General features: G+C 38.6%; 1 protein-coding gene across 3 annotated transcripts in view; it reads left to right on the forward strand.

Annotated features, from left to right (window-relative positions):
- The window catches only part of VPS41 (VPS41 subunit of HOPS complex), a 107306-nt gene that overhangs the window by 36590 nt on the left and 44392 nt on the right, over window positions 1–26324 (forward strand). For all 3 annotated transcript variants that reach the window (XM_055707508.1, XM_055707507.1, XM_005446220.4), the window contains exons 5-10: window positions 5111–5185; window positions 11049–11111; window positions 12279–12344; window positions 21701–21820; window positions 24895–25041; window positions 26254–26320. In XM_055707508.1, the coding sequence (XP_055563483.1) occupies window positions 5111–5185; window positions 11049–11111; window positions 12279–12344; window positions 21701–21820; window positions 24895–25041; window positions 26254–26320 (538 nt within the window). The remainder of the gene's footprint in view (window positions 1–5110; window positions 5186–11048; window positions 11112–12278; window positions 12345–21700; window positions 21821–24894; window positions 25042–26253; window positions 26321–26324) is intronic.

The following is a 26324-nucleotide window of genomic DNA, read 5'->3' on the forward strand; positions in this document are numbered from 1 at the left end:
AGTGTCAAGGGAGAAGGAGTTGCCACAAGGAACACAATTAAAAGAAGCTTTTTGAGCAGCGGTGAATTTACTCCTAATTGAAGAGCTGACATAATCCATACGAAGTGCATTTATTTCAAGCATTTTACATTAGGTAATTGATTATCACAAGGCACATTTGTTGGTAGATACTTGATTTTCCTTTCCTTTAAATTTAGGATTTTGCAAAAGCCTCCATTCCGATCTTGTGTGAGGTGCCTGCTAGCTCTTTTTCCCTCTCCCTAAACTTTTCTTTCTTCCATTAAGGTAACATTTTTTTGTTCTATAGTGTCAGCTTGACATTATTGATTTTGAACAGTCAAACTTACTTATGTTGTCCAGAATTCCAAACATGTCTCCATCAGAAAGAAAACTGCAGCTAATGGAAATTCATCTGAAGGCGTTTCTTCCTTCTTTGCTAGAACTTTCACACTATATGAAATTGTGAAGCTGTTCCCAGGTTAAATATCAGTGTATTTCCATTCCTAATAGGATCCTCCGTATTGCCAGATTTGTATTATGTTGCTTTAGAAATACTGTGTGTTATCTGTATGGTACTGGAAGTATCATTGTGACTACAGAGAACTTATGTGTTTGTACTTGTTTGGCCTAAAGCTGGGGGTCCTGATAAGCTTAAAAAAAAAGATTACCCAAATTAGTGCTAATGAAGTGATTAATTAGCAATTTCTTCAACCTTTTGTATGCAGCTGCCTGTGGGTTTATGGCATGGGATTTAAGATTAGATCATATCTTAATGGAATAATATTTATATGGATTATATGTTCCTAATTTTTAGATTGATACTTTGACAGCAGATAGCTGTTGTAGTCTTACTTTCAGGGTTTTTTTAGATATGATGCCTGTAAATCTGGACAGGTTTTTTTCCCACCCATTTTAAAGTACCTTTAAAAGAGTCAACTGTCCAAACCCCACAGCATATCCTGGTTCTGACTGTATCAAATGATCAGTCCACCAGATTGTGATGAGTTAGTGACTAGGGTTCTCTCTAACCTTGAGTGATTCTTCATCTTTTGTCAACCTGTAAAGGTGGATGTTGCAGGAAGGGCATTTGTTCTCTGTACTATAAAACCCAAAACCTATTTTCTTTTGCCAGGCAAATTAAACTCTTCATTGGGTTAGCTGGAATAAAGTTTAAAAAAAACACAAGGGAAAGACAGTTGTAACTCCATGGCTGAGTTGGTAACATTTAGTAAAAATAGAAAATAAAAGCATGGTCAGGAAGGGTAACCCACGAAATTATCTGTGCTACTCTTTTTCTGAAATATCAAAATTATCCATGGGGTATTGGCAGGGTATAAATGCAAAACAAATTGAAATGGTAAGTAACTTTGCAGACTGGGACAAATTTATAAAAATAATTGATATGAAAAGATGAATTGGAATTGATTTCTAGAAGAAACACTTTGGTTTTGGTAACATGTACCAATTTTACCTGTGGTCTTTTATTGCTGATTTCCTGGATAGCTTTAGATACAAATTTAAACATAGTTCTGGAAATGGTAGGCTTGACTGTTACTCAGCTCTGAATAAAAAGATCCTGGCATTAGCTATTCTTGCTGGAACTTTATTTTAAAATGCATTTAATATTCAGCCTTGACTGTTTCTAAGCCCCATAGAAAGCTCTGACTGGTAAAGTCAGTGAACAGGCTAGCAGCCAATAGTGCCAATTCAGCTTGAGTGCTGAAAAAAATTTAGTTTGCTTTGCCTTGTGAATATCATCTAGAATAGTGCCTCCTGTTGGAACTTGGCTGGAGGTTTGTGTGAGTGAGTTGAATTTGTCTTCTCTGATTGCCATGCATGCATATTGCAGGCAACAGGAAAAAAATAATTGGAGAAAGGAAAAGTTCAAGTGACAAACAGAGGTGTTGGCCATGCAGAAAGCTAGCACCTTGCCAGTTATATACAGTGTTATGAAACACTGTATCATCAAATTTCTACTCCACAAACAATTCTGAAGTATTGTGCACAATTTTGAATGTGGGAAAAATGCAGATACTGTGGAATCACCTTTCCCCCCACTGACAACGTTCTGCATGTATATAAGGAGAGGTTTGCCTTGCAAGGCACTGTTTGGTTACCTGAGTGCAATCACATAGTTTGTCTTGGCACTCTCCAGACTATCAAGCTGCAACAAGGTCTTTTACCATCTCATACCAGCATACTCTTCATGCCAGTCCCTCTGCTGCCTTCTCCTCATCTCTCCTCACCCAGGACATGCTCTCTTTTCTCTCTGCTCTTCCGTGGCTGCCCAGCCTCTTAACACAACCAGCCACAGCTGCGCCTTATCTATATCAGCCAACCCACTGCCCCTGAAGACAACCCACAGCTGTATATTATCAATGATAATTAACCCAGCTTCATTACTCTACAATTCCCCCCCCTTTTTTTTTTAACAATCATCACAACCTTTATACAAATAAATTTTTCATACAGTCCTCTACAATGATTAATCTCTAAATTATGCCATGTGGCTTTCAAACCACAGCATCACAGATAATTCCACCATCCTGCCCCTTGCTTTCAACTTTTATATGAAGATAACTTACGTCAACTACCTTGCCTACTTCCTACACTTCATTTCTTCATTGTTGAACTTTACCAGAGGCATTTGGCAGCAAAATGGGAACAGTGTGGACTGTAGGATTGAGCTGTTGACTCTCCTGGTGTGTCCTGTTCTGTTCCTTTTTGTCTTGGGCTTTGCTGCAGTAGAGTGTCTCCAAGAAGGCCCATCACACAGGAGTGCTGTTAGAGCTGCTATTGCTGTCATGTCAGCCCTGATGGCAGATGTAGGTACTGGAGACATGTGAGGAACATGGCCAGTTGTGAACACTGTAGAGTATGATCCCGTGTCAAGATGGGGCTATTCAAGATGGACTTTTTGCCCTTCCAGTTGCAGAGTAATAAAAGAACCTTTGTGAGAAAGTTGTGGCAATGGCAACTTACATGTAGCCCAGAACAAAAGAACAGGCCACTTACATAATGAATTCAGTTGAATTTTCTGTGCTTGTCCTTTAAGAGGGCCAGAGTTGTTTCTCATTGTAGAGGGAATGGTGGAGACATGCTGGCATTAGTTATTCTTCTTTTTTTTTTTTTTTTTTTACCCCCCTTGTCAGAGAGAAAATCTTCTTTTGCACTTTGATGAGCAAAACAGAACTTTAGAAGGGTATTTTTAAGGTAAGGCAGGAATAAAAGTGCATGCTAGCAGTATTTATGAAGCTTCTAGAAAGCAAGACTGACAACTGACGTGTATTGCCTTACTCCACATCCTCCAGTTCTGGAATTAGCCAGCTGTGTGTGTAGCATCTGAGAATCAGAGCTTTCACAAGGATGTTGACCATACCAGCAGGCTGATGGGCTTGAGCTGTGTTCCTCACCTGACACCTCCCAATGTGCCTGGAGGAGTGGAGCTGGGGAATGTGCACCAGCTGCCTGCAGTGCCACTGATGCACTGGCTTCAGATTGTGAAATGCAGCAAGGCAGCATAACTGTTCTGTGGCAAACGAAAATACTTCTGGAGCACATAAGTCAAGGGAAAATCAGCTGACTTCTTCAGCAGTGCAGTTTTTGGCAAACAACGCACAGCAGAAAGACCATTTTGTGATAGGCAGTAATTGTGGTATTTCCAGGTAGCGTTTTGTGGTGACACAAAGTGGGACCAAGAGTGGTGTTTCCTGCATGCAAGGAAATGGGAAGACAAAAGGGCTGACAGCATCCTTTCCTCAGCTCATCAGGCAACTGTTGCAGTGCAAGGTTCGGTTGTTCACCCTTGACTAGAAAGAAGCTTCTAGAAAATGAAATTTGGGCATGTATTCTTTTCAAGGTGGAAGAGAAGACTACTTTTTTTCCCTGAGTTGGATTTTTTTTTTTTTGTGTCAAAGATTATGGGGAATAGCTTTCTGAAGGCTGTGACAGGACCTCAGTTTATCTTGTGTAGGTAAATCATCTGGACAGTGTTTTTATATGAATTTTTATTATGTACTTTTTATGTAATTCCAACTGCCATAGTTTATATAAAGACCTGTGATATTTTAGACACAGTTGTGTAACATCTAACGTGACCCCACAACTCCAGCCCTGTTCCAGTGACACTTTGCTTTCACACAAACATACGATGGATTTCTCTCTTAACATGCTCAGAACTACAGAAGCGATCTGCTTTGTGGTTCAATCCAATCAAAATTTTATGAGACTAAGAAAAGTTCTTAAATGTATGAGAGAGACTTCCTTGGATGAAGATCCTTCAGTGATGCTTGAAATGGTAAGGTATTTGTAACAGAGGGTGAAATCAGGCTCATGGTACATAAAAAGGTTCTTGGTACTTGAATAAAATTGGATGGGGTTTTCTGTGTGAGAGGTTGTACATCACATTACCCAAATGATGTTCTAAGTTAGTCCTCGGTACTTAGGGTAAGGATAGATGTTTAAGCTGAAGTAAACAGTAACAGATGCCATATAACCCTGTAGATTAGAACCAAAAGTGTATCTGGATAGTGAAAGGAAAATTTGTTGAACTGGGGCAGCCTTCAGGCTTTTCTCAGTATTTGTCTAAGAATGAGTACACCTATGTTGCACTTCAATACCTTCTAATACTTGCTTCTGAGAACACTATTAGAGGCAAAAATGAAAGCAAGAGAAGGGATTTGAAGGAAGACGTAACTACCAGTATAGCCATCAGACCAAACCAGAAGAATTTTTAGTTGCCTTGATGCCTGTGTGGTCAGTGTGTTTTATGCTAAATTTTGATAGTGGAGGTGTTTTTTAACAAACAGTTGTGGTGCGGAGGTGTAGATGCTGAAGGTCTGGGAGCCTGACACTTCCTTGGGAGCTCCAGAGCCCTCAGGCACAGAACTGCAAAAAATGTCAGATTTCTGGGTTAGGCAAAAGGCTGGGAAGAAGGCTGTCCTTTGGCACTGTCAGAGAAATACCTATTCTGTGGCGTTTTGTGGTTCATGCAACTAAACAGTACACAACCATTAACACAGAAATCTCAGGAAGTGTGGGGGGTGTTAAAGCATGTGGTTGGTGAGATAACTTTGAAGTCAACTTGAAAAGTCTTTTTTTCTTTTTCTAGAGCCCAGTCAAGATAAATCAGATCAGCCTGGATGAAAGTGGAGAACACATGGGTGTTTGCTCAGAAGATGGCAAGGTACAACAAACCTGTTGATGTGTTTAATGAGGTAGTAGGTAGTCCTCAGTATTACACTTGAGATAATTGTGATACCTGTGGAGTTAATTCCTGCATTTAGCCCCACCGCTTTGACCATTCATTTTTGAGAACTGAGCTCACCTTTGAATACTCAAAATTAAAGTCAAATATATTTTGCACAAATGTGCCGTAGGAAAAGTAATTACAAGAATGTCAATAATGTAACTGGTATTAAGCTGATTAACAGCTGTGGCAGGAGGACATGTCACCTTAATCATTACTGCTGTGCCAGTTATACTTCAGTGACTACTCTGCTGTTCCTGCAAGACAGTAGTTTAATGCCTTTCTGCTATAAATCCACAAAATTGGATTTTGTGGGCATGATTTCTGTGGGCTGGTGGTTTTCATTTTCACACACGTTATGAATGTTTCTCTTGAATTATAGAATCTTTTGATAAGCAATCATAGTTTATCAGAAGAATAAAGTGTCTTACAACAGCCACATTAAATAAATGTAAAATCAATATATGTACAGTTTCCTAAAAAACTGGCACCTACTTTCCTGACTGAGAACATATATCATTTGTGCAGTGTATAACTAACAATTATCAGTGCTTCTCTGGAATGTTGAGCTGTGACATTTAGTGGGTTTGGTGATTGATTTTCCACTTATAAGAATGTCTTTTTTGTTTTTAAGTCGATGGCAGTCTTTTCTAATGTTGGTTTGCAATGATAAAATTCTAATGCACAGGGTGTATTTAAACTTCTTTTTTAATATAATGCTTATATACAAATGCAGTACATTAAAAATCATTTAAAGCATTTCTCAATATCCGTCTGGCTTACCGAGAAGAATATTTCTTACAGAGTAGACTGGGGGGGAGAGAAGGAGTGTTGGTGATCCTAATGGATGTATCCCATTGAGTAGAAGTTCTATAAATTAAAAATAAGACTGGATTTTGCAGTAGGCAAATTGGGGAAACAACCCCTTTAGACTGTTTGTGCTTGGTTTTTTTCCTTCCAAATAAGTGGGTTTTTTTCCTCAGCAGGCAGGCAGCCAGTTTATGTATCCAAGCCTTTTGTTTCTCAGAGATATCTTGATGTCAGTATCTTGACGCAGTAATTGGGATACTAGTCCCTATCAAAGTGGGTTGTAGAATTTTACAGCCTGTGAGAAACACAGCAAGAGTGTCCTAATTGTGTAAGCAAGATATGGGAAGGGTCAGTAATTGTGTAAGGTAATAAAAACGTTGAGCTAGCATTGTTGGTTTGGGTGTTTTGAATGGTGGGGGGAAGCAACCGCTTGCTGTAAGGGCTCCTCAGATGTGACTGGATTACTGACTTGAAATACATCTGTTGCAGCAAATCTGCAAGCCACACGTATTTTTCATATATTAAATTAATATTAAAACTACGTATTTGATTTCAGAAACATTCAAATATCCATAATCCCTACTCTGGTGTGGCTGTATTTAAAAAGACTCCCAATACTTTAAATGGTGAAACTGTATTCATTTAGTGAAATAGCTATTGTGGATCCAGTAGGTGACATTACCTGCTATACAAGACAGTTTAAGCCAGGGGTCCTCAAACTACGGCCTGTGGGCTGGATACGGCCCCCCAGGGTCCTCAGTCCGGCCCCCGGTACTTACAGACACCACCCCCACCACCACCACCCCCCGCCAGGGGTTGGAGGGAAACCAAGCAGCCGCAGATGACTGCCTGCCACTTCATCCGCGCACTGGCCCCCTGGTTAAAAAGTTTGAGGACCCCTGGTCTAAGCTATGGTTCCCAAGCTAGGGCCAGAGTAACAGAAGTACAAATTAATCATATTTGCATTCATAGAGTCCAGGGACTTTGATACTTCACCATATTCTACACTGAAAAGCTCATCTGGAGATTTGAAAGATCTGGGTGTTTTACAAGTTAGACTTTCTGCTTGACCCAGAAAGGTGCATCTCTGTGAAAGAATCCACCCCTAAAACGGGTGAAAAAACATACTTGCATGTGCTACTGTGTAAAAAAAATGGCATAAATTTCTGGCCAGATAATGTAGCACTTTGAGCTCCTGGGTCATAATGAAAGTTAACTTTATACTCCTTATAGCTCTTTCCTTACTACAGCGGGAGTGTTTGTCTTTTAAGAAGTTAACCACTTGTACAAGTGGTTGCAATTTTTTCACTAACTCAGGTAAGTGAAAATAGGAAAAAGTGAAACAGCTTAGTTTTCTTAAATCAGTTTTAAACAAAAAAAAAAGGTATTCTAAAAAGACCTGTCAATTTTGAGCCAGCTGGGTTGATGCAGGTATTTTCTACCAGTTAATGAAGGTATGTCCTCTTAACCACTGCAAAAGACTTTTGCAATAGGTAGGCAGTGCATTTTCCAGTATCAAAGTGGATCCAATATAAGGGAAGTAGAAACTATTTGTGTTCTGGAAAAAAGGCTGTATGATGAGAACCCCCTCCTCATATCTGTTCTGCTGTCTGATGTATTTTATATTACTTTTTTCCTTTCCTTTCCCAATCTCAAACTACATTTGGACTAGCTACTTTGACTGGGAGGGTGGTGTAGCAGCACAACGCAATTCATAAATTCTTTTCTTGTCAGGCGGCATCCAGACCTAATGTCAAAACCTGGTACCTGTATGTTGTACGTGGCCAACAGGTGCTTTGGGAGCCACTTGCAGCTTTTCTATACTGCATGTTTGGTTCTTCAGAAGCCTTCCTTGCCAACGGACTCAGCTGCAGCTGGTCATTACTGGCATGGAAAGGAAGAGAAACTGAAACCACTGCCACCACTCTAGTCTGGCCACTTGGCCAGGGAAAATGGCTGTCTGTTGAAAAATTAGAATATAAGAGGATAATTTTGGTGTTGGAATAAATAGAAGGGGATCTGGTTTGCAACTTGAGAATTGTGGAGTTTTTTTAGCTTAGTTTTTTTGCCTACTTGTATGCTGTCTTGAAAAACCTAGCTGTGACTCCCAATTTTGCTGAAGCTCTCATGTCATTAGGTAACAGTGATACAGTTTGCACCCTTATTGGCTTGTAACTTTTCTTATGAAAAACCCCCAAAACCTTATATTCAAAATCCATGTACTTAACATGTTTTAGTGTCATGTTTAATGCCTGTAACAACATTTGTGTTGTTCATATCCATGAAGTGTTACACTGATCATTTTTCAAGAAGTGTGGCTCGAAGATAAAACACGTTTGTTTTCCTGCCTTTTGATTACTGAAAGTTGGGTGCTTCTTCCACATGTGGAAGCAAAGCAGCAGCTAAATCTGGTTGCACTGGAATGGGGGGTTCTGGGTATTTAAAATCAGACAGGACTGAGAAAGTATAGTGGACTCTCATAATGAAATCCTTTTTCCAGCTACACAAAAATGTCATGAGCTGAGTGGGCATAGAAAGTAGAAATAGATAAATCCAATATAGGTTTGTAATATCAAAAGAATCACTTTCTCTCTGAAGAATAAAAGACATTAAGAAGTAATAAACTGTTACACGGTGTCCCTTGAGTAAACATGATAACATGTATTTTATGCTGAGTTGTTTTTTCCTCTTTAGTTAACTGGCTCCATTTTGTTTTCATACTCTTTAAAGATAAAATATCTTAAGGGATGCAGTATTATGAACATATTGAAGGCACTGATGCTAATATTAATTTTTATTAGTTAGAGAGGGACATTATGTCATTTTTGAGGATTCTGCTTCCATGGAGTTTGCAGTGTTGTGTTTTAACCACATCTTTTCTTTTTCATCCTCCTTTCTTCTCTCTGTCTTATTTTCCCTTTCCTCTGTTTATTGTTTTGTTTGGTCTGTTGCATTGGCTATGCTGTGTCAACTGATGAAAACAAAAACCCAGAAAACAAAATCCTCTAGACATCAGCCTGAAGGTTTCCTAGGCTTACAGCAAGGCCCAACTGGAATACAACCCTTTGGTTAGCTTACATAATCACAGCTTTGCGATACATCTCACTGTCTCCAAATATTGATTTTCTAAATCCTTTGGAGCAGTAGCTCAGCCCTACACAGTACATGGAGCAGTATTTTTAAAGTGTGTTGTTAGAGGCAGTATATTCGCTAATGAGTAATGGACAGAGCTGATAATGTTGCTTAGGAGATGTATCCAGGAGACAAGCTTGAAAGGCAGATGAGGTGGTTTTGAGATGTTTTTAACTTCACTGTACCTGCTGAACTTTGAGCCACTCTGAGGCTGGTTTAGTTCCTTGCTCTGATGGCTTAGAATCTCTTGTAGTTCACCCGAAGTCTAATTTTTTTCTTGTGTCTCGTTGATTGTCTGCAGGAATTTTTGGGGGGGTCTCGTCCTCTCAACTGATCTTTTTAGAGCCATTAAACATCCCTTTTTGTGGCCCATTACTGGTATTTGCTGGCTGTGTTCTGCAGATCTTTGCCTAGTGATTTTTTTTATTTTTTGTTACTGTGACTTTTTTGGTTTCCTCCTGAAGGAATCGCAGTGGGGATGGGGAGAGAGAAAGAAAAAAGGTTAAAAGATCTCTTAGATCTTCAGGTGCAACTTGTTGAACATGTAGAGCAGTTGCTGAAGGGATTACCTTTTCCAGACAATAAGGATGAATGACTAAACTTGCCTGAGAACCTTCTAAAGTAGATTTGCTGTCAGATACAATTTTCTACTAGTTGCTCCATGGCATGCTCTTTTTTTCTTCCTACTCCCACCAGCAGTGTCCATCCCTGCTAGGTGGTAATGTTCCAACAGCTTCTGGCAGTGGGTGGAAACCTCTTAAAATCATAACAATAAAGCAACCCAGCTATCATTTTTATGGAAATCATAATTAGTAAATCAGTTATTAATTCCTGGCTGTTAAGTCTTCATCCCTGTTTTACTCTGAAGTTCTGCAGGAGCTGAGCTGTCAGGTGTCTGATCTGAGAATTGAGTAAGGCAATGTTGCATGTTGGATGAAAAGACATGAGCCCAAAAGAGGGTTGCACTTAAAACAAGCGTGAGAAACCCTATTCTGTAGTCTAGTCATGGCTTCTAAGTGTAATAATATTTAACACTTGATACCTCTGTACCTGTTCTGTGAGTAAAATTAAGAAAACATTTAAGTCTTTTAATTCTGTTGATAGTTGAAACATAATTTTGGTTTTGTGTTTTTTTTTAATGTTGAGCCTTCTTCAGATGGATTAATTCTGATAGATATCCTGATGGCCTATGGTTACAATTTCAGTGCTGACTATTAAATGTACTGAGATGTCAACACAGGTGAGAAAGGAGGAATCTTCCAAGAAAGGCATTTCCAGTGGTCACGGAATAAAATGAAATAGCACTGAATGTACTTGGGAGGAGGAGAGAATGCCAAGAAACATATGGGACGTGTTTTTCAGTCTGGTTTTGCTTTATTGTCAGAAATCTCTTTTTTCTTATGTAAACCCTGTCTTGCTTGGAGGGGAAAAAAATCCTACAGTTCTTTTTCAGAAAGGAAGTGTTTTTAATTTATCTTCCTCTGAATGTTATTATGTTGCTCTTACCTTACTTAGATCAGTATCTGTTAAACAGATTTGATCAGCCTAAAGCAAAAGGAACTTGCAGGTTTTGCTGTGCTGTAACAACAAAAAAAAAGGGGGGGGGGGGGGGGGAAAGATTAAAATAAGTATTTTTGCACTGCTGCATATATTTGGAGATACACCATAATAGAAGCCCAAGATGTCTCGGATGTCTCAATTAACTCTGAATTGTTACTTATGACTACTTTTTCTTTAGGTAAAAAGACACAACTGTTAGCATTCAAATCAGTCTTCTAGTTGTTAGTGATTTACATTCACCTTTAATTGTCAAGTGGTTACCAGGTAATTTTTGGGGGTTTTTTATTTACTTCGTTAGGTGCAGGTGTTTGGATTGTATTCAGCAGAAGAGTTTCATGAAACATTTGACTGTCCTATTAAGGTAAGTGCTTGTTTTAATCTTTAGTAATTGTGTTGTTCTCATCTTCAATAACAGAAAGGTCACATTGAATCTAAATGAGAGAGAGGAATACCACTTCCTTGTAATGTTATTCAAGTCACTAGAAAATAGTTACCTATCTCAATATAAAAGCTTTTGATCTGGTTAGGCAGGAGGAAAGCTGATCTTGGTTTTGTAAGAAGTATTATTGAGTTTTTCAAATACAAAAGGCAAAGTGAAAGAGAAAATGTCCTGGTTCAGCTGTTACCTGTCTCAACATATTTCTTTCTTTGTAGATCTTTGATACAGATTCTGAGGGTTCTGCTAACTGTGAGGTCAATATTTTGCAACCAATTCATATCTGTTAAACCTGTCTCAGGGATAAAGCAATGGGTGGTGATGCTGATGTACCTTGTCTGAAGGGAGAACTTCAGTTATACTCTGCATGAGAGACGTGTGGCTGCATGACTCTTGAAAAAGCACTTCCAGTAGGCATATGGGAAGATCCAGCTTTTTTTAACAAGAAACATTTCTTGCAGGAGGAAAGGTGGTGTGAGCAAATGGTTACATTTTGCTGCTTGGGGTCTTCCATATTGCAGCTCCACTTCGGGACGGAATAAAGGAATGAGGTCATTAGGTTTTCACACACATCAGATGTGACTCACTTGCCTTCTAGGGCCTTACTGCTCTTACAGCTTGATCTCCCACGCTTGACTTGTAACACATAAGGCAAAGAGGCTGTTTAAGGTGCATTAATGCTGCTACACAAGGTTGGCCTACAATGGGACTGAGGTGTGTGTGCCCTCTAGGTAGGCTCCAAACAAGACTTAATCAGGGTAACCTTGCGCTTGCATGGTCCTAATTCTACTGCCTGCTGTGCAAAAAAACGTAGTTGTTTGGTGTAACATGGCCTTCAGTGTCAACTGCGTGACTTGTCACGTGCCATATAATACGGAGAATTTTCTTCTTTTCTAGGGGGAAAACAAAAAAGGTTTGTCTAAAACAACTAGGCTCTATTTCAGAGAAAGAACTTAGCTGTAATACTTGATACTTGACAAAGGCTTATCTATTCCAGGAAGTGATATGGTGCTCTGTAAACTCTTATTCATGCCACAATCCTCTCTTTTTTTTTTTTTTTTTCTTTTTCCCTTCTCCCTCCCCCAATCCCAGATTGTTGCTGTTCATCCTCATTTTCTAAGATCCCACTGCAAGCAGTTTGTAACAGGAGGAAAAAAGGTAAATAATGTAATGTAAAAGTAAGTAGTGTAATGAACTTAAGCTGTCTTTAAACAGCTTTTAAAAATAGCTCAGAAGGCTATGTGATTTTTAACACCTAGAGCAAAGAATTCTGCTTTTTCCTTCTCTTTATGCATTATATTTCAAAACATTTTTATTTAATTAAGGCTAATTTGGCAGAGGACGTGCACTTTTTATGTTAAAAGCATGTTGCAACAAGTTGAGCTTCAGAGTAGAAATACTTCTGTCTACATAGTCTGAACAAAATGTTATTTGCATTTCCTAGGCCAGATATTCTCCATTTTAATTTGTTGGAATGGGAGCAGAAGTTAGACCTTAATACTGATCTTTTACAGTGCACGTTGGTCTTGGTGTTTGGGATTTTTTGTTTGCTTTATCTGTGGGTGATATGTATGTTTGTTTGTTTGGGGGTTTTTTTGTTTTGTTTTTTAAGTAAACAAACCCATCTGCATCAGCTCTTCTTGATGGTGTTGGTTGGTTTTCAAAGGAATTCGGGGGCTCTCGGTAAAGTAGAGCTCCCACATTTTTAAGTACTTGTATCCGTATAGTTAAAGTCTTCTACCTGGAACAGTTATTTTCCATGTGCAATTAGGTGTCTTATTGGTGTAGGATGCAGTTCTCAGTTCTGGATTACAGCTGTTTCCAGGTCCTACAAGTATCTTTTATCACATTGTATATTTTCAGTCAAAATATGAGAAGTTTGATTTGGAACAGTTTCTTGAATTCATGGAATTTTCCTGTTGCCTTCTCTTATGAATTAAGGATGAACAATCCACACTTATAGATGCATCAAACCGAATGCCATGGCTATCCCTTAACAGCATGTAAGAAATACAGACTTCCAGTGCTGAATACAACTTAACTTTCATTAACAGTCCCATATGTTTCAAAGCATAGCTGTATTTTGTTTTGCTTTTTAAGTGGCATGTATGCTTGACAGTTTTTGCTGGCTGGTTGGAGTCAGTGTTGTCCTAAAATAATGCATAGTCAGTGTATGTCTTTGTCAGCCACCAGTTTGTGAAGCTTTTTAGTGCTGATAAAAGGGGTATGGAAAGAGAGAAGCAGGGAATTAATAGAACGGGGCTCCGTCAGGTGGTAAAAGAGCTTGCATTCACCTGATGCTGAACAGAAAAAAACATCAGGGAGTTAACACATTCTCTTTGGTTATCTTTGATTACTTGACAGGTTGTTTTATATTCTATCCTCTGGGGAATGGTATACTCGTTCTTAATGCATTCATTTTTTGCTGAGGAACTTTCCTCTTCAGGAAAACTTTAATTGACATCTTAACATAAGGTATTTAGCATTGAAATAAATGTCCCTTGACACCTGCAATTTGATTTTATTGATACATAAAAGCAACAAATAAAACCTCTTAACCTTGTGGTAGAAACCCTTCCCCTTTTCTCCTTTCCTCTAAAAGAAGCATGTGTGCTTGTGTAAAGGCAACAACAAAATGCTCTGAGAAAGTTAGATTCCACCTACTTATTTATCAAAGATATTTTTTTTTCTGAAAAGAAAAAAGCCTTGAAAATAATCCCTGCTTTTTATTTACACCTCTCATTTAAGTGTAAAGCCAAAGAGGTGCATGTGGACAGCAGGCAGTGGTGAGTTGGTTTGTAAGTAAGGAGAAGCAGGCTGAAGCATACCACCTCAGCCTGTGGACCTTGCATCTCTCCCTGTGTCTGTAGGTTGTGTGGATGGGGGAGTTCCTTTGGGGAGGTGGGCAGGACCTCCTGTGGCTCCTGAGGTCTCTGGCTTTTAGCCTTTGCTTGAAGTCCTCATGCTATGCTCCTTGCCTGAGCTGCATTCAAAAACATGGTGTGAAGTGTGTGAACTCTTCATCCAAATGGTTGAGGGGTCTGGGTTTGTTTTTTGTTTTTCTGGGAGATGGTGATATAATTTATATTAGCTTTTTAAATGTTGATTTTTTTTTAAAAAAAATTGTTTGTTAAGATGATATGAGCAGGTAAAATGACCCGGAAAGAAGTGTCACTTCCTCAAACCCCTCTAGTTGCATTATGAACATTGTTGTTTCGAAGTATAAGAAGGATGTTCTTGATTTCCTGTTTCAATTTCATTCTTATTTTGGTTTACAGTGAAACAAAATAAAGAAGCCAAACCACACATGCACACAGGAATTAAGGACTTGTCCCCTACTTGAACGCTCTGGTTTGTCTCATCTCAAAAAAACACTTTAAGACCTGCTTAAATTTATTAATTTTATAGCCAAATATCTGCCCAGTAGGATCCTCAATAAACAAGATGGGGGACTGTAACTGTTAATTATTACCCCCTTAAATTTTTGAGAAATATACAATTCTTCATAAAAATATAAAATGTAGAGAAAATGCACTTTTCAGTTTAAAGACAGACCACAGAGCATTCTGCAGATGTTCAAGGTGAGCAACAGTCTCTTTCAAAAAAAAAAATGTAGAGAGGGAGGGGAAAAAAGTGCTTCAGGGACACACAGCACAGGTTCTCCATTCCCAACAGAAGTGGATGTTTGGAACTTCGGTGAACTGTCGCGTGATGCTGAGATTTGCCATATCTTAGAAGCTCAGCCATACCTAAAACTGACTTAGGAGCAGTGCTCCCTGGGGTAACCTTAAATCATTGCAGGTTGTTGGAAGCTTAACTCTATCATGCATATGTTTATAGAGTTGCTTAACTAGGCATGTACTAGAGTCCTTTTAAGAGCAGGTTTTCTCTATATTGTATTATGAAATAATTAACCAATTTAAATTGTTTGCTTACTGAAGCACTAATTTTTGAAAGTAAAGAGCTTTCATTAAGCTTGGGGTAATATTGCCTTCTGTTTTGGCCTGGAAAAGCTTTTTTTCATCCCATTTTTTAATGAATGAATGTTATCTGTGTTTAGAAAAAAGGCAGGTGCAGTGGAAATTGTTGACACAATCACAGTGAAAAGCAATAGGTACCGTACTAAACAGAGGTGCTTCCCTGCTCCCCTCCCTCATATCTTTGCAATTAACTACAGCATCATTGTGATCACTTGGCAGATGGTGGTAACCATGAAATAATAATACCATATATTGTAAATAACAGGGCATTTCTGTCCAGAGCAGACAGTAGAGCTTCAAAGCAAGGGAAAAGACAAATACTGTGCTATTGAAGGCCATAACCTTCTACCCTTTTAAAAAAAGGTCTAATCTTAAAAAATAACAGGGTAAAAGCCAACTAAATGAGGGTGGTAAAGCTGAAAACAAGGTGTTCTTTATTTAACTGTTAGAGTGCTGGTCTTTCCCAACACATCAGCTAAATGAATGTTATTGCAAAGTCCAAGTATCCATTATATCCAGAGGTTTAAAGATGCAGAACTAACAAAGAAGACTGAAGTCAAGGTATCAGGTACTGCATCTTATGGAAGGTAGCTTAGGAGAGCAGGACAACTTGAGGTTTCTTTCTTGGCAGAGGCATTGGTGAGACTCCCTATTTCATGTTTTGATTAACATCAATAAGCACAGAACTTTTTGTAGTAAAATTCCTAGGAAAGTGAATCCTCTGAAGTGATTGAGTCATCTGCTGAATGTATGCTATCAGTGCTTTTAGGGGGTTCTCTACCCAGCATGGTAGTAGGGGCAACAGCAGAATTAAGCAAAGGAATTCTGAAACCAGTGTGGGAGTAGGATATTCAGTACCTTAAAGGATTGGGCTTCCTCATTTGCCTAGGACATGCATTTTGTGTGATGTGTTGATTTTGAGTATCCAATCAGAAACTTTTTAAGGACTAGGGTACCAAGATAAAAATGAAAATTTTTATTTTCAAAAGTCACAAAATCTGTGACTGTCAGCAGCCTTATCTTTATATCTCTCTGTATCTACATCTATATAATATGTATTTTTATATATATAGTGGAAATAGATATAAAAACATTTTTAATGGGGTCTGTATTTCTTTTGCTGGAGAAGATACACTATAAGAACTGGTTTTCAAACACAGACATGTCTGAACAAGTTTGTCCCATTTATCCTCCCAGAATTAGCATATGAGCATATCAATGCCCATGCTTAAATATTATACTTTTTTCTTCGTCTGTTATAAAAGCAGAGAGAACTTAGTGTTACCTGGGGCAAATTCCTCGTTATAAAAACCTCATAATATCTGAAATACTATTTCAGTGTTAGAATCCTGGGCTGGACCCATGGTGTCTGCTGCCTGACATGCCAAACAAGACTATCAAAATTCCTTTCCACTCCAGGTGGAGCAATGTCATGTACAGAGAAGGGACAGTGATGGCAAACAATGCACAAGCAGGAAAAGAAATAGCATTCTTAGGGTTCTGCAACTGCTGTTATGGGTAGTGGAATTTGTATGTTTAAGTCAGGTCTCCTAGGGAATGTCTCAGATATTATTTTTTTTTAATTGTCTGCTTTTTAGTGTCAGCAGATGCACTTTGCTTTGTAAGTAGATGACCTTTACCTCTGAACCCTATGATATGTACTTCATAATAACTGGTTGGACTATTTTGACAAATTATTAAATTGTCAGCATGCTGTTTGCAGCACAGTCCATTTTTAGAAAGCAGATAGTCAGCTGTTTGGCATTATATTGGGTAGAAGAGTACCAGACAAGAAAGGCAGATTGCTTTGTAAGCTATAAAATGTCAGTCAGTAAATACTCAGAGGTCTGGTTTAAGTGAAGAAAGAGTAAATACTATGGCAATTTCTGTCCATGCATTGGAGAATTTACCATAAGCAGGAAACAAACTGCAGCAGCAAGCAAGCCACGCTAATACAGGCCGGCAATTTGCTTGCCACGATGTATAATGCGCAGATGTATCCCACATTATTGAGCAGATGAGACTTTGATATGTAGTCATGTGCTGTTTGCTTAATAAGCAGATTATTTGGCTTACATTTCTTTTTATTATTACATGGATGTGTATTTCTTCTTCATTATGAAAACCCAAATGTTCTGCTTGTGCTGTAACAAACAAATTTGGTTTGTGTAAAGAGAGAGTGGATTGTAGTCTTGTGTGCGTGTAATACGTAGTTGTGTGTTTTGCAAATGGCTGTGTAGAAAACTTTTTTAATTGAGGTGGCAAGCAAGGAGAATCTAAATATATGAAATGTGTGAAAGCTTGTGTCTCTGCCTGCAAGGCTGCAGGGCTTGCTTTCCAAATGTGTTAAATCTGTAGCTCTTTGTGAATAGGCAACAGCAGGAATTTAGCAGTTGAGTTATTAGAAGTATAGCCTAATTCAAGTCCTGTGGCATTTGTTTGTATTAAACATCTCAAAATTTCTAGTTTCTTTTTCCATGAGCTACAGTAGCCGCTCCTGTCCATATCTCACCGTTGCCTTCACTTACCTCCCAATGCTGCTGTTCTCTGCCACTGCCTCCTTGCTCGATTTCCCTTGACTGCACCTCTTGCTCTCCCTGCCATCCACACCCCAGCTCCTTACACAACAGCATTTTGTAATGGTATTTTGAAAACTCATCTTTGGTTGAAAACTTGAGGGTTACATTATTCTCTGCCTCGTTTGAGCTCATCCAGTCCATCGCTATTCCAAACAGAAGTGATAATTTTTTATTGTTGCTATATATTTTCCTTGGGATGCACGATTAAACAGTAAGTCTTCATGTGGCATGCTGTTCTGTGTTACTCTCAGGTATCTGTTAATCTTGGCTGTGGCTGTAAATGTTGTTTTTATGCTGAAAACAATAAATATCTGTAGTGATCACTTGTAACCATGGCAGTAGCATTTTAGGGTTTTGTGATCTTGCTTGGCTGAAGGGAGAGTCGGTGACACAGGTGCCAAAAACCAGAACAAATGCCACAGGTAGGCACACCTTCACATTTAGGCAAACAAAATCAGGACAAGGAAAATACAGGGAGTTTTTTCCTAGTTTTTATTTTGTGAAATTAAAACTCATCCAACAGTGTTGCAATAGGGAAGGAAAGGGAGGGATGGCTCTTCATTTACAAATGGAAGTCTCAGCCACCTTCTCATGTGAAGTTCCTCTAGATCATTACAGTAAAGGTGCTGTGTTGAAACAAATTAATGATGCTGTACGTAGTGCTTCAGTAAGAGTGCATTTCCTCTGAAACTTTTTGCTGTGAGAGAACAGACATCTTTTAATTTCAGTGTTTTGTAAGTGGGATGAAATTCAATTGAATTACTTCACCATATTGATACTACCAAAGCTGTAATCATTGGCTCCTTTGTTCAGAGAATTGAGAATTCCTGTACATAGTTTAAAGACTGGGATTACATGTAATTAGTGTTAATGGTAATTGAATGAGAAGCTCCATTAAATCCAAGCACTAGTCTATTCTCTTTAGCAGTTGCACTCTAAAATAGAGTTTGAGTGCTTTTTGGAGGAGGTTAATCTCCTGGTAGTGAAAGACAGAGGTGTATTCACAAATCCAAGAAAATTAAATCCACTTGTGTTTAAAACCAAAGTGACTCCTGCACCATCCTCTTGTCTTGTGTGTTTCAGTGTGTCATTTTTCTTAATGATCCAGTGGACAGGCATAAGCAGTTAAGAAGACTTGCGAAATAGTTAGTGTACTATCAGAAGTTTGTACTGTGAAGGAGTGTAGGTGGGGACCCCAAAAGTCAGTTTGTTTTATTTTAGCTATATTACCATGTTGCGGTACATGCAAGAGATGCTGGAAGTGTGTTCTAAGCACTACTGCATTCTAACAAAGAACTGGAAAGATTTACCAGAGCAAATCAAAAAGGAGAAAATATAAACTGTATTGCAGAAAATGCAAGAAAGTGATTTTTGTGGCTGCTGTTGAAATATAAGTACTGTGAATGCTGACTGCCAAAATACGGGATTTATGGGAAATAAAATATTTTTCCTCTACCAAAAAGAGAGGGAGGTAGTAGGAGGAACTCTTCCAGAAATGGTGGATTTTTGTTATGTGTCTAGTTTTCTCTTGAAGTTTTAAATGGCTTTCTGGTGCGATAAACATTTCAATGTGAAGACAGAAAGGAAGACTAAGAAATAGATTAGGCTGCTTATTTTAAGAGGCATGCATTCAGTGGATAGCAGTTCCAAAATGCTCAGCTAAGTTCTGGGTTCAGTAACTCAGTTTCCAGGTGTCATTGCTGTAAGAAATAATAAATCACATTATGTACATCAATAAAGTGCAGATAATTGCCCTATTGCGCTTACTGATAGAAAAGAGGGAATTCAGGGTGCTGCAGTGATTCAGATTCACTTTCCGTGTTTATTACAGGCAATATCAGACTGATGTCTTTACTGCCTTCATCTTAGAATTTAATTAAGCATGTACTTAGAGTTGAGCATAGACTGAAGCAGGTTTTTTTAAAATTTTCTTTTCTCCTCCCTGGTTCTTTCTCAGGTCACTTATTTTCTTTGTGGTTTCTTACTCAGGTAGACAGTCATGAAAAAGCATGATGATCACAAACCATGAACAGTAACAAAACAGCTGCCAAGTGTCATTCCAAGCTCACTCTGGCTTTTGTATGTAACAAATAAGCTTAAATCATGATTCACTCACAAGCAGAAAATATTCAAAGTTCGGGTAATATCATTGACATCAACCAGTTTTAACCTTTTACATCATCCATGTCAGTTTTTGCACCCTTGTCCGGTAAGTCCAGATGAAAATACTATGTATTTCACTGCCGTCTTTATTGGATGGTATTGAAAGAAGAATCCAGACGACAGTTCTTTTTCCATTGAGCCTCTCCTTAGGAGTTTTGTGAACTAAGAAAAAAGTAATTTTTAAGGCTGGATCAGCACAGCACGTAGTTTTTGATGACATCCTTATCCTCTGAGTGGAGCTAATTAGTTTGGGGTGAGGGCTGCTCCTGTGTTTCACATCCACCTACCAGTCTGCTGATGGAAATGTCTCTGTATGGCACTGCCTTATGAGTGTAAATATTACCCCTGCTTTCACTATCTTGCCTTGGTTGCTATAAAATAGCATGTTCTGTAAGAATTTTCTTGAGTAGCTTTTTCATTGGTGGAAGAAAAAAACCCTAGACCAACTGAAAGATGGGCCTTTATGTAAGCTGTGTGGAGGACACAGAGTTATTTTGAGTGGGATTAAAGGAGCAAGATATGCTTGAGTGGGAAGTTTGATGTCTACAGTGCACGCAAAAGTTTCTGATGAGACTATCCTAGGTAGTGACTTTAAGCTTTTGGAAAAAATACTTGTCTTTTAGTGCCATCTTGTGGCTTTAGGAAAGAGAGGCAGTATGTGTAACTCCCGTTAAAAATACCTTATTTTGTTAATAGATGTTACTGTAAGCAACTAGTGTCTTATCATTTGACATGTTTATGCAAATACGCGGTTTGGGAAACCCTGTATAGAAAAGCATGTACAGCTGGATCTTACATAGAAAATTAGTAACATAGGTATTTGTTTTAAGTTTTAGCATGGTAAAAGTCCTGGCAGGTAGCAATTTTACACCTCCTAATGGTCGTTGTGCACTCATGTGAGCTTGGGTTCAGGTTGTGCATGTGCATGCACGTGGGTGAACTCATGCAGAAGTTGGTTGGACTGGTACCATAGAGTATGATCTTAATAGATGCTTCAGCTTCTTACTTGGGTATCCCTCCAAGCGCTGCACTTCACATCTCTCAAAGTGATTCCATGTTATAATCTTATTAAATAACTTCCCACAACCATGCAGGAACTGGTAAAAGAGCTGGACTGTTATGCAAACTGTCTGCATGTAGTTGAGTTTTTCTTTGCTGTTGCAAAGCATGTCATAACATCTCCTTATGCATTTAGATATGCTAAAATTCCTTCCTCATTTGCAGAACCTGTGATTCCCAATCACACAGGTTTTACAATCAGCAGCACTTTGCACATGTGGGACTAACGCGCAGCATCTCTAAGAGCTCTGTGGAAGGCCAAGTGGGGCCAAGCAAAAAGTCACAGGCTTGGGGTCTTTAACAGTGTTCTTTGAATACCTGTTTTTTGGAGGGAAGAAGGAGCCTATCGTGAGATTAGTAGATGGGTGTGAGGTGACGTGGTTTCTTTACCAGCCTTCTGAAATGTTGTCACTAGTGCTGTAGTTTTAGGTTCTCAAATGCCTTAATTTCTTTATCTTCAAAATTGAAATAATTCTATTCCTTTGGAGAAACTTGAGGGAAGACCTGTTTATTAATAATACTATTAAAGTAACTTGAATTCTCTAGTGTAAAAGATTTTGAGTGTATATGTACTATATGAAGATGGTTGATTTTATTTGCTTTTGATTTGTGATAGGCATGTATTTTTCATTGCCTTTGAAGGAGAGTAAGCGATAATGAAGCAAAAAAATACTTCCTGTGTTTGCATACAGTACTGCATCACAGAAATACTTCTTGTTGCATTTCTTTGTAGTTGCTGTTATATGAGAGAGGCTGGATGAATAGATGGAAGCCTTCAGTTTTACATGAAGGGGAAGGAAATATAAGAAATGTTAAATGGAGGGGACATTTAATTGCTTGGGCTAATAATATGGTAAGTATTGTTGGTCACATCTGTTCAATGAACAAAAATACTGCTGCATTACATTGATATTTGAAATGTTTTGATGATAATTGCCAAAATATTCCATTTTAAAATGGTACATTTGAAGAAACAAGTATAAAGAATAGTGGTTTAGCTCCCATTTCTTCATAGACATTTCTTCTGGGGTTTCCTGCTGGCTAGTCAGTGTTCTCCATATGATTGCCATTTCTGAAGAAATTACGAAAAGTATCTCTACATACTACTGTTGGACACAGTCACTAATGTATACTATTGTATGGCAGAGTTTTGACCAGTGCAGTTTATTGAAACTGACTGAGGAAGGAATGCTAATTTATATAAATAACAGAACATCTCCACCCTGCACCACCCCAAAATAAAACCCCAAACCTGTCTGGGTTTTGTAATTAGTACTGAGGTGACATTATCATATGCACTTCTAATGTAGCAGGTTATAAAAAATTATAGTGGTAATTTCCCATTTTGGTAGGCCATTAGAAAAGGCTAGACTTTGGAGAAAATAGGCCCTTTTTGCTCTATGTGTAATTCATATTTTAAAGGAAACCATTGCTTTCATGCTGAGTATTGCATTTCACCTATCACTGTATATCTAATTGATGGGTCAAGGTCTGTGTTTTAAAGCTCAGCAGTGAGGGATATGTTTTTAAGTGTGTATCGTGTCTAAATTCCAAAGTCTTATTTTAAAAAAGTGGTGAAAGTACTTCTGAAACACTAGCTTTTTTTCCTGCTATTGTTTTTCCTTCCTGAGAGGAAGTATTTGTTAAAATATTTTAAAGCCATTGTTCCTTTATTCCTTTCAAAAACAGTTTGATATGAAATTGTTAGAGGTCAACTTATATTTATTTGCTCCCTTGTAATAAGTGCATTAGGATTGAAACTTCAATGACTGCCTGATCGACATAACATTAGCTTTTTTGAAGGTTTTGTTCTTTTCAGAGCCATACAATTAAAATATATATTCTGGGTGAATCTGCTGGGAAAGGGTAGGACAGTTGAGGAGAGCTATCCCTAGAGATGATGTGCCACATCAGAACACAGAATAATAATAAAATGTTGAGAGCCATCTGTCAGAGACAAAAAGCCATGGTCAGGGCCTATCTTTCAATGAAAAATGAAATGACACTTGCCCTCGAAAAGATTAATGTATTTGGTTATTGGCCTTTCCCTTCCCCCTTTACCTTTTTAGAAATTTCTCCATCCTCTAGCAAGGTTTTGTGTTCCATTTTTTTTTCTTTCAGAGTCAGTGAAAATTTTTTATAGTTTTGCTTCTTACTGTCTGTGTGTGGCTACCTAGTTTTTATTTTCTTGTGCCTTTTTTAATATTTTATTTTGGCACACTGTATGTGAGCTTGTTAAACACTGGATATTCTGAGGTTATTCAGCCACGGTCTAATTCTACTTGTCAGATGCTCAGGTTTACTTCTGCACTGTCTTCTTCCTCCATAGCCAAGAGTGTAAGTTTTACAAACTGAGACACCTGAGGACCAAATCCTTAGAGGTATTTGTCTGTCTAACTCACATTTGAATGGGTTTTAGGCTCCTTCATGATAGGAAATTGACTTTGGAAGTCCTTCCAGTTCACAATGCAATCCTAGGCTACTGATTTGAAAGGCATTTTAAACATAAGCTTGTCTATCCCATATAGGGTTTACTGCCTTGTAGAAAAATGGAAGGTGTGATATAGGTCACTTTTATCTGAAAGTCATCCTTGAAGACAAAGTGATAAGATTAATAAAAGACATCTTCATTAAAATGCAGTTCAAGCAAGATTGCAAATTTTATCAGATGAGCTTAGAAAATGCAAAGCATAAGCTCCTTGTTTGTGTTACCCACAGATCTGGGCTCTGTATGTTGCGGGTGCTATATGCAAGTTTTTTCTGAAACCTTGATGACTATTAACCAAAGAGAAGCTGATAGAAATGTGTTCCATGCTCACAGTTCTTCAGTGACAAAGATCACTGAAAAAAAACCCCTGGTGCACCCCTTAGTTACTGCTCCTTGTGATTTAAAGAAGGGGTGAAAAAAAGGCAAACTTGGTATAGACCGTGACCCCTGTGTTTCGACCCGTTGACTTATGAACAGTTGAATCTGTATAGCTGGAGACACAGAAACTCGCAGTCGGGGGGAGCAGAAACAGGCCAGGGAATGTTTTAAATCAGTGTTGTCACTAGAAGAATCCTAACATGGAATGGCATCCTGGACACTGACCTTTCAAGGTCTCTTCCATCCCCTTTCTGTGATCATGAGAGTTGTTCTTTAAGCTCAGTGAGCAGAAGAGAAATATCTCCTAAATACTGTGTTTTCTTTTGGGGACTTTTGTTTTTAAATCACTAAGAACAACTCATTACTTACCATGAAATTAATCTCCATTTTGCTATTGGAAAGGTTATAGCTCACCTTGTCTAAATGGCATGGAAAAATCTGATTAATGGCTCTTTTTTTGCCCTCTTTCTCAAATGACTTTAATCTTCCTTTCTTTAAACTTTTTGTTCTGTTAGTTTAGGAGATTCCCTGAGGAGGCAGTGAAAAATCACAGCATACAAAACCAAGCATCATTTAAATATGCTTGCTTTTCTGTTTTAAGTAAGAGTAGAAATGCATTTCTGGAGAAGTACATATTGGCTTCATTTATCTTGATGAGCTGTTACTTCACCTCTTTTCTTTTTCCAAGGTAGGAATTACTGCTTCTCTACAGGAGCTGTTGTAGAAGAGCTGGAATTTCTTGTTTCTCCAGTAGTAGCACCAGCCCAACAAAGCTGAACTGGTTCATGACTGGAGTTGCTAATCTGCCATTCATTCACTTATTTTATCTTTTCATTTGGCATGTGAATTGAATATATCTAATTTACTCTAGTCCCTTTGTTCCGTCACCTCCTGGGTTAGATGGGTCTTTGTATCAGCAGCTTTTTCTGTTGGCACACTCAGCCCTACCCTGAAACGTATGCCATAAACGCTGTGACCGCCTTAGCATACAAAATAGTATGGGATATGATGAGTAGGAGTGTGTCATACTGAATAAAGTTCTCTTGTATTTAAACTTTCAGGGCGTGAAGATACTTGACATGATCTCCAAGCAAAGAATTACCAATGTGCCTCGAGATGACATAAGCCTTCGCCCAGATATGTATCCCTGCAGCCTTTGCTGGAAGGATAATTTAACGCTGATTATTGGCTGGGGAAATTCAGTAAAGGTGCAATTACCTGTCTTTGTAATAAATGCTTGCTGTTATCACAGACAAACAGAGATTATTTCTGAAAAGCTAAGACAATCGAAAAAAATAGAATTTGGTTTGACTGCAGTGTGCAGAACTCCTGCTGCCATAGAAATGTCATTGGACTGACCCTCATGAAGAGGAGGACGAGTGATAGACACCCAGCGGTCAGACAGATCTCCGTGTGTGAGCACGCAGTGAATGTAATCCTCAGGGACACTTCTCTCCTCTGTGCCTCGGAGAGATTTCCTCTTTTGAAAGCTTTTAGTGGGCTGTTGAATTCATTTCTTTTGATTAGCATTGAGGAAAACAACTTACCATGAGGCATTTTTGGAGGGTTGTTTTGGAGGCTGAGGAGGTTGTGACTGTTAAAACAGCCACATGATTTTGGTCAACTATTGGGGGTGGGGGGGGGGTGGGGGAACAAGGGGGGAGGGATGGGGGAACAGGCTTTTGGGGTTTTGTACTGCTTTCAGCAGGGAACTGGCATTTTCAACTTGTGCACTGCAGACTGTGATGTGCTCAGACCAGCACCTGACATGAGGTTGTTACAAGCCTGTTAGCTGCTTTCTAATAACAGACTGCTACCTCACTGCACAGTGGGAAATTAAAAGTACTCAGTAGGAGTAGATGGAAAGGGAGGGTAAAGTGAGGTAGGTGAAGTGTAAAAAGCTTTTTGAGCATTAAACTTAAGAGTTTTACAAATGAGGAGGTTTGTCGTAAGTTTGGCATCTGTCTTCCCCCTTGTATTGTGCGTGCTTCACAGCATTTGGGTATTTGCATTCCTGTATATGTACATACTTCACTCCTGCTACCAGGAATTGCAATAGCATATTCTTACTGAAATTGTAAGGTAATGTGGCACAAAGTATGAGAAGATAGCAAAACCAAACCCACATATATGCTACTATGAAGAAACCATAGTGGATAAATATTTTCAGGTTTCTAATGTGGTCCATCTTCCTTCTCCTCTGCCAGCATATTTATAAGACTGCGGAGTACAGCTACAACTTTCCTGTCTGGTTTTCTTCTTCAGCAATGCATTGTCACTGTTTTACAGCCTGTGTTTTCAAAATACAGAAATGCATGCCCAAAAATTCCCACAGACTCCTTTTCTTATTGAGGTAAAGTTAGTATCATTTTAGGAATTACAGTTTGGTCATCATAATGATCCAGATCTCTGTTCCCTAGATTTGCTCAGTAAAAGAACGGCATGCCAGTGAAATGCGTGACCTTCCAAACCGCTATGTGGAAATAGGTAT

Source organism: Falco cherrug, chromosome 4, assembly GCF_023634085.1.
Source record: "Falco cherrug isolate bFalChe1 chromosome 4, bFalChe1.pri, whole genome shotgun sequence".
Lineage (NCBI taxonomy): Eukaryota > Metazoa > Chordata > Aves > Falconiformes > Falconidae > Falco > Falco cherrug.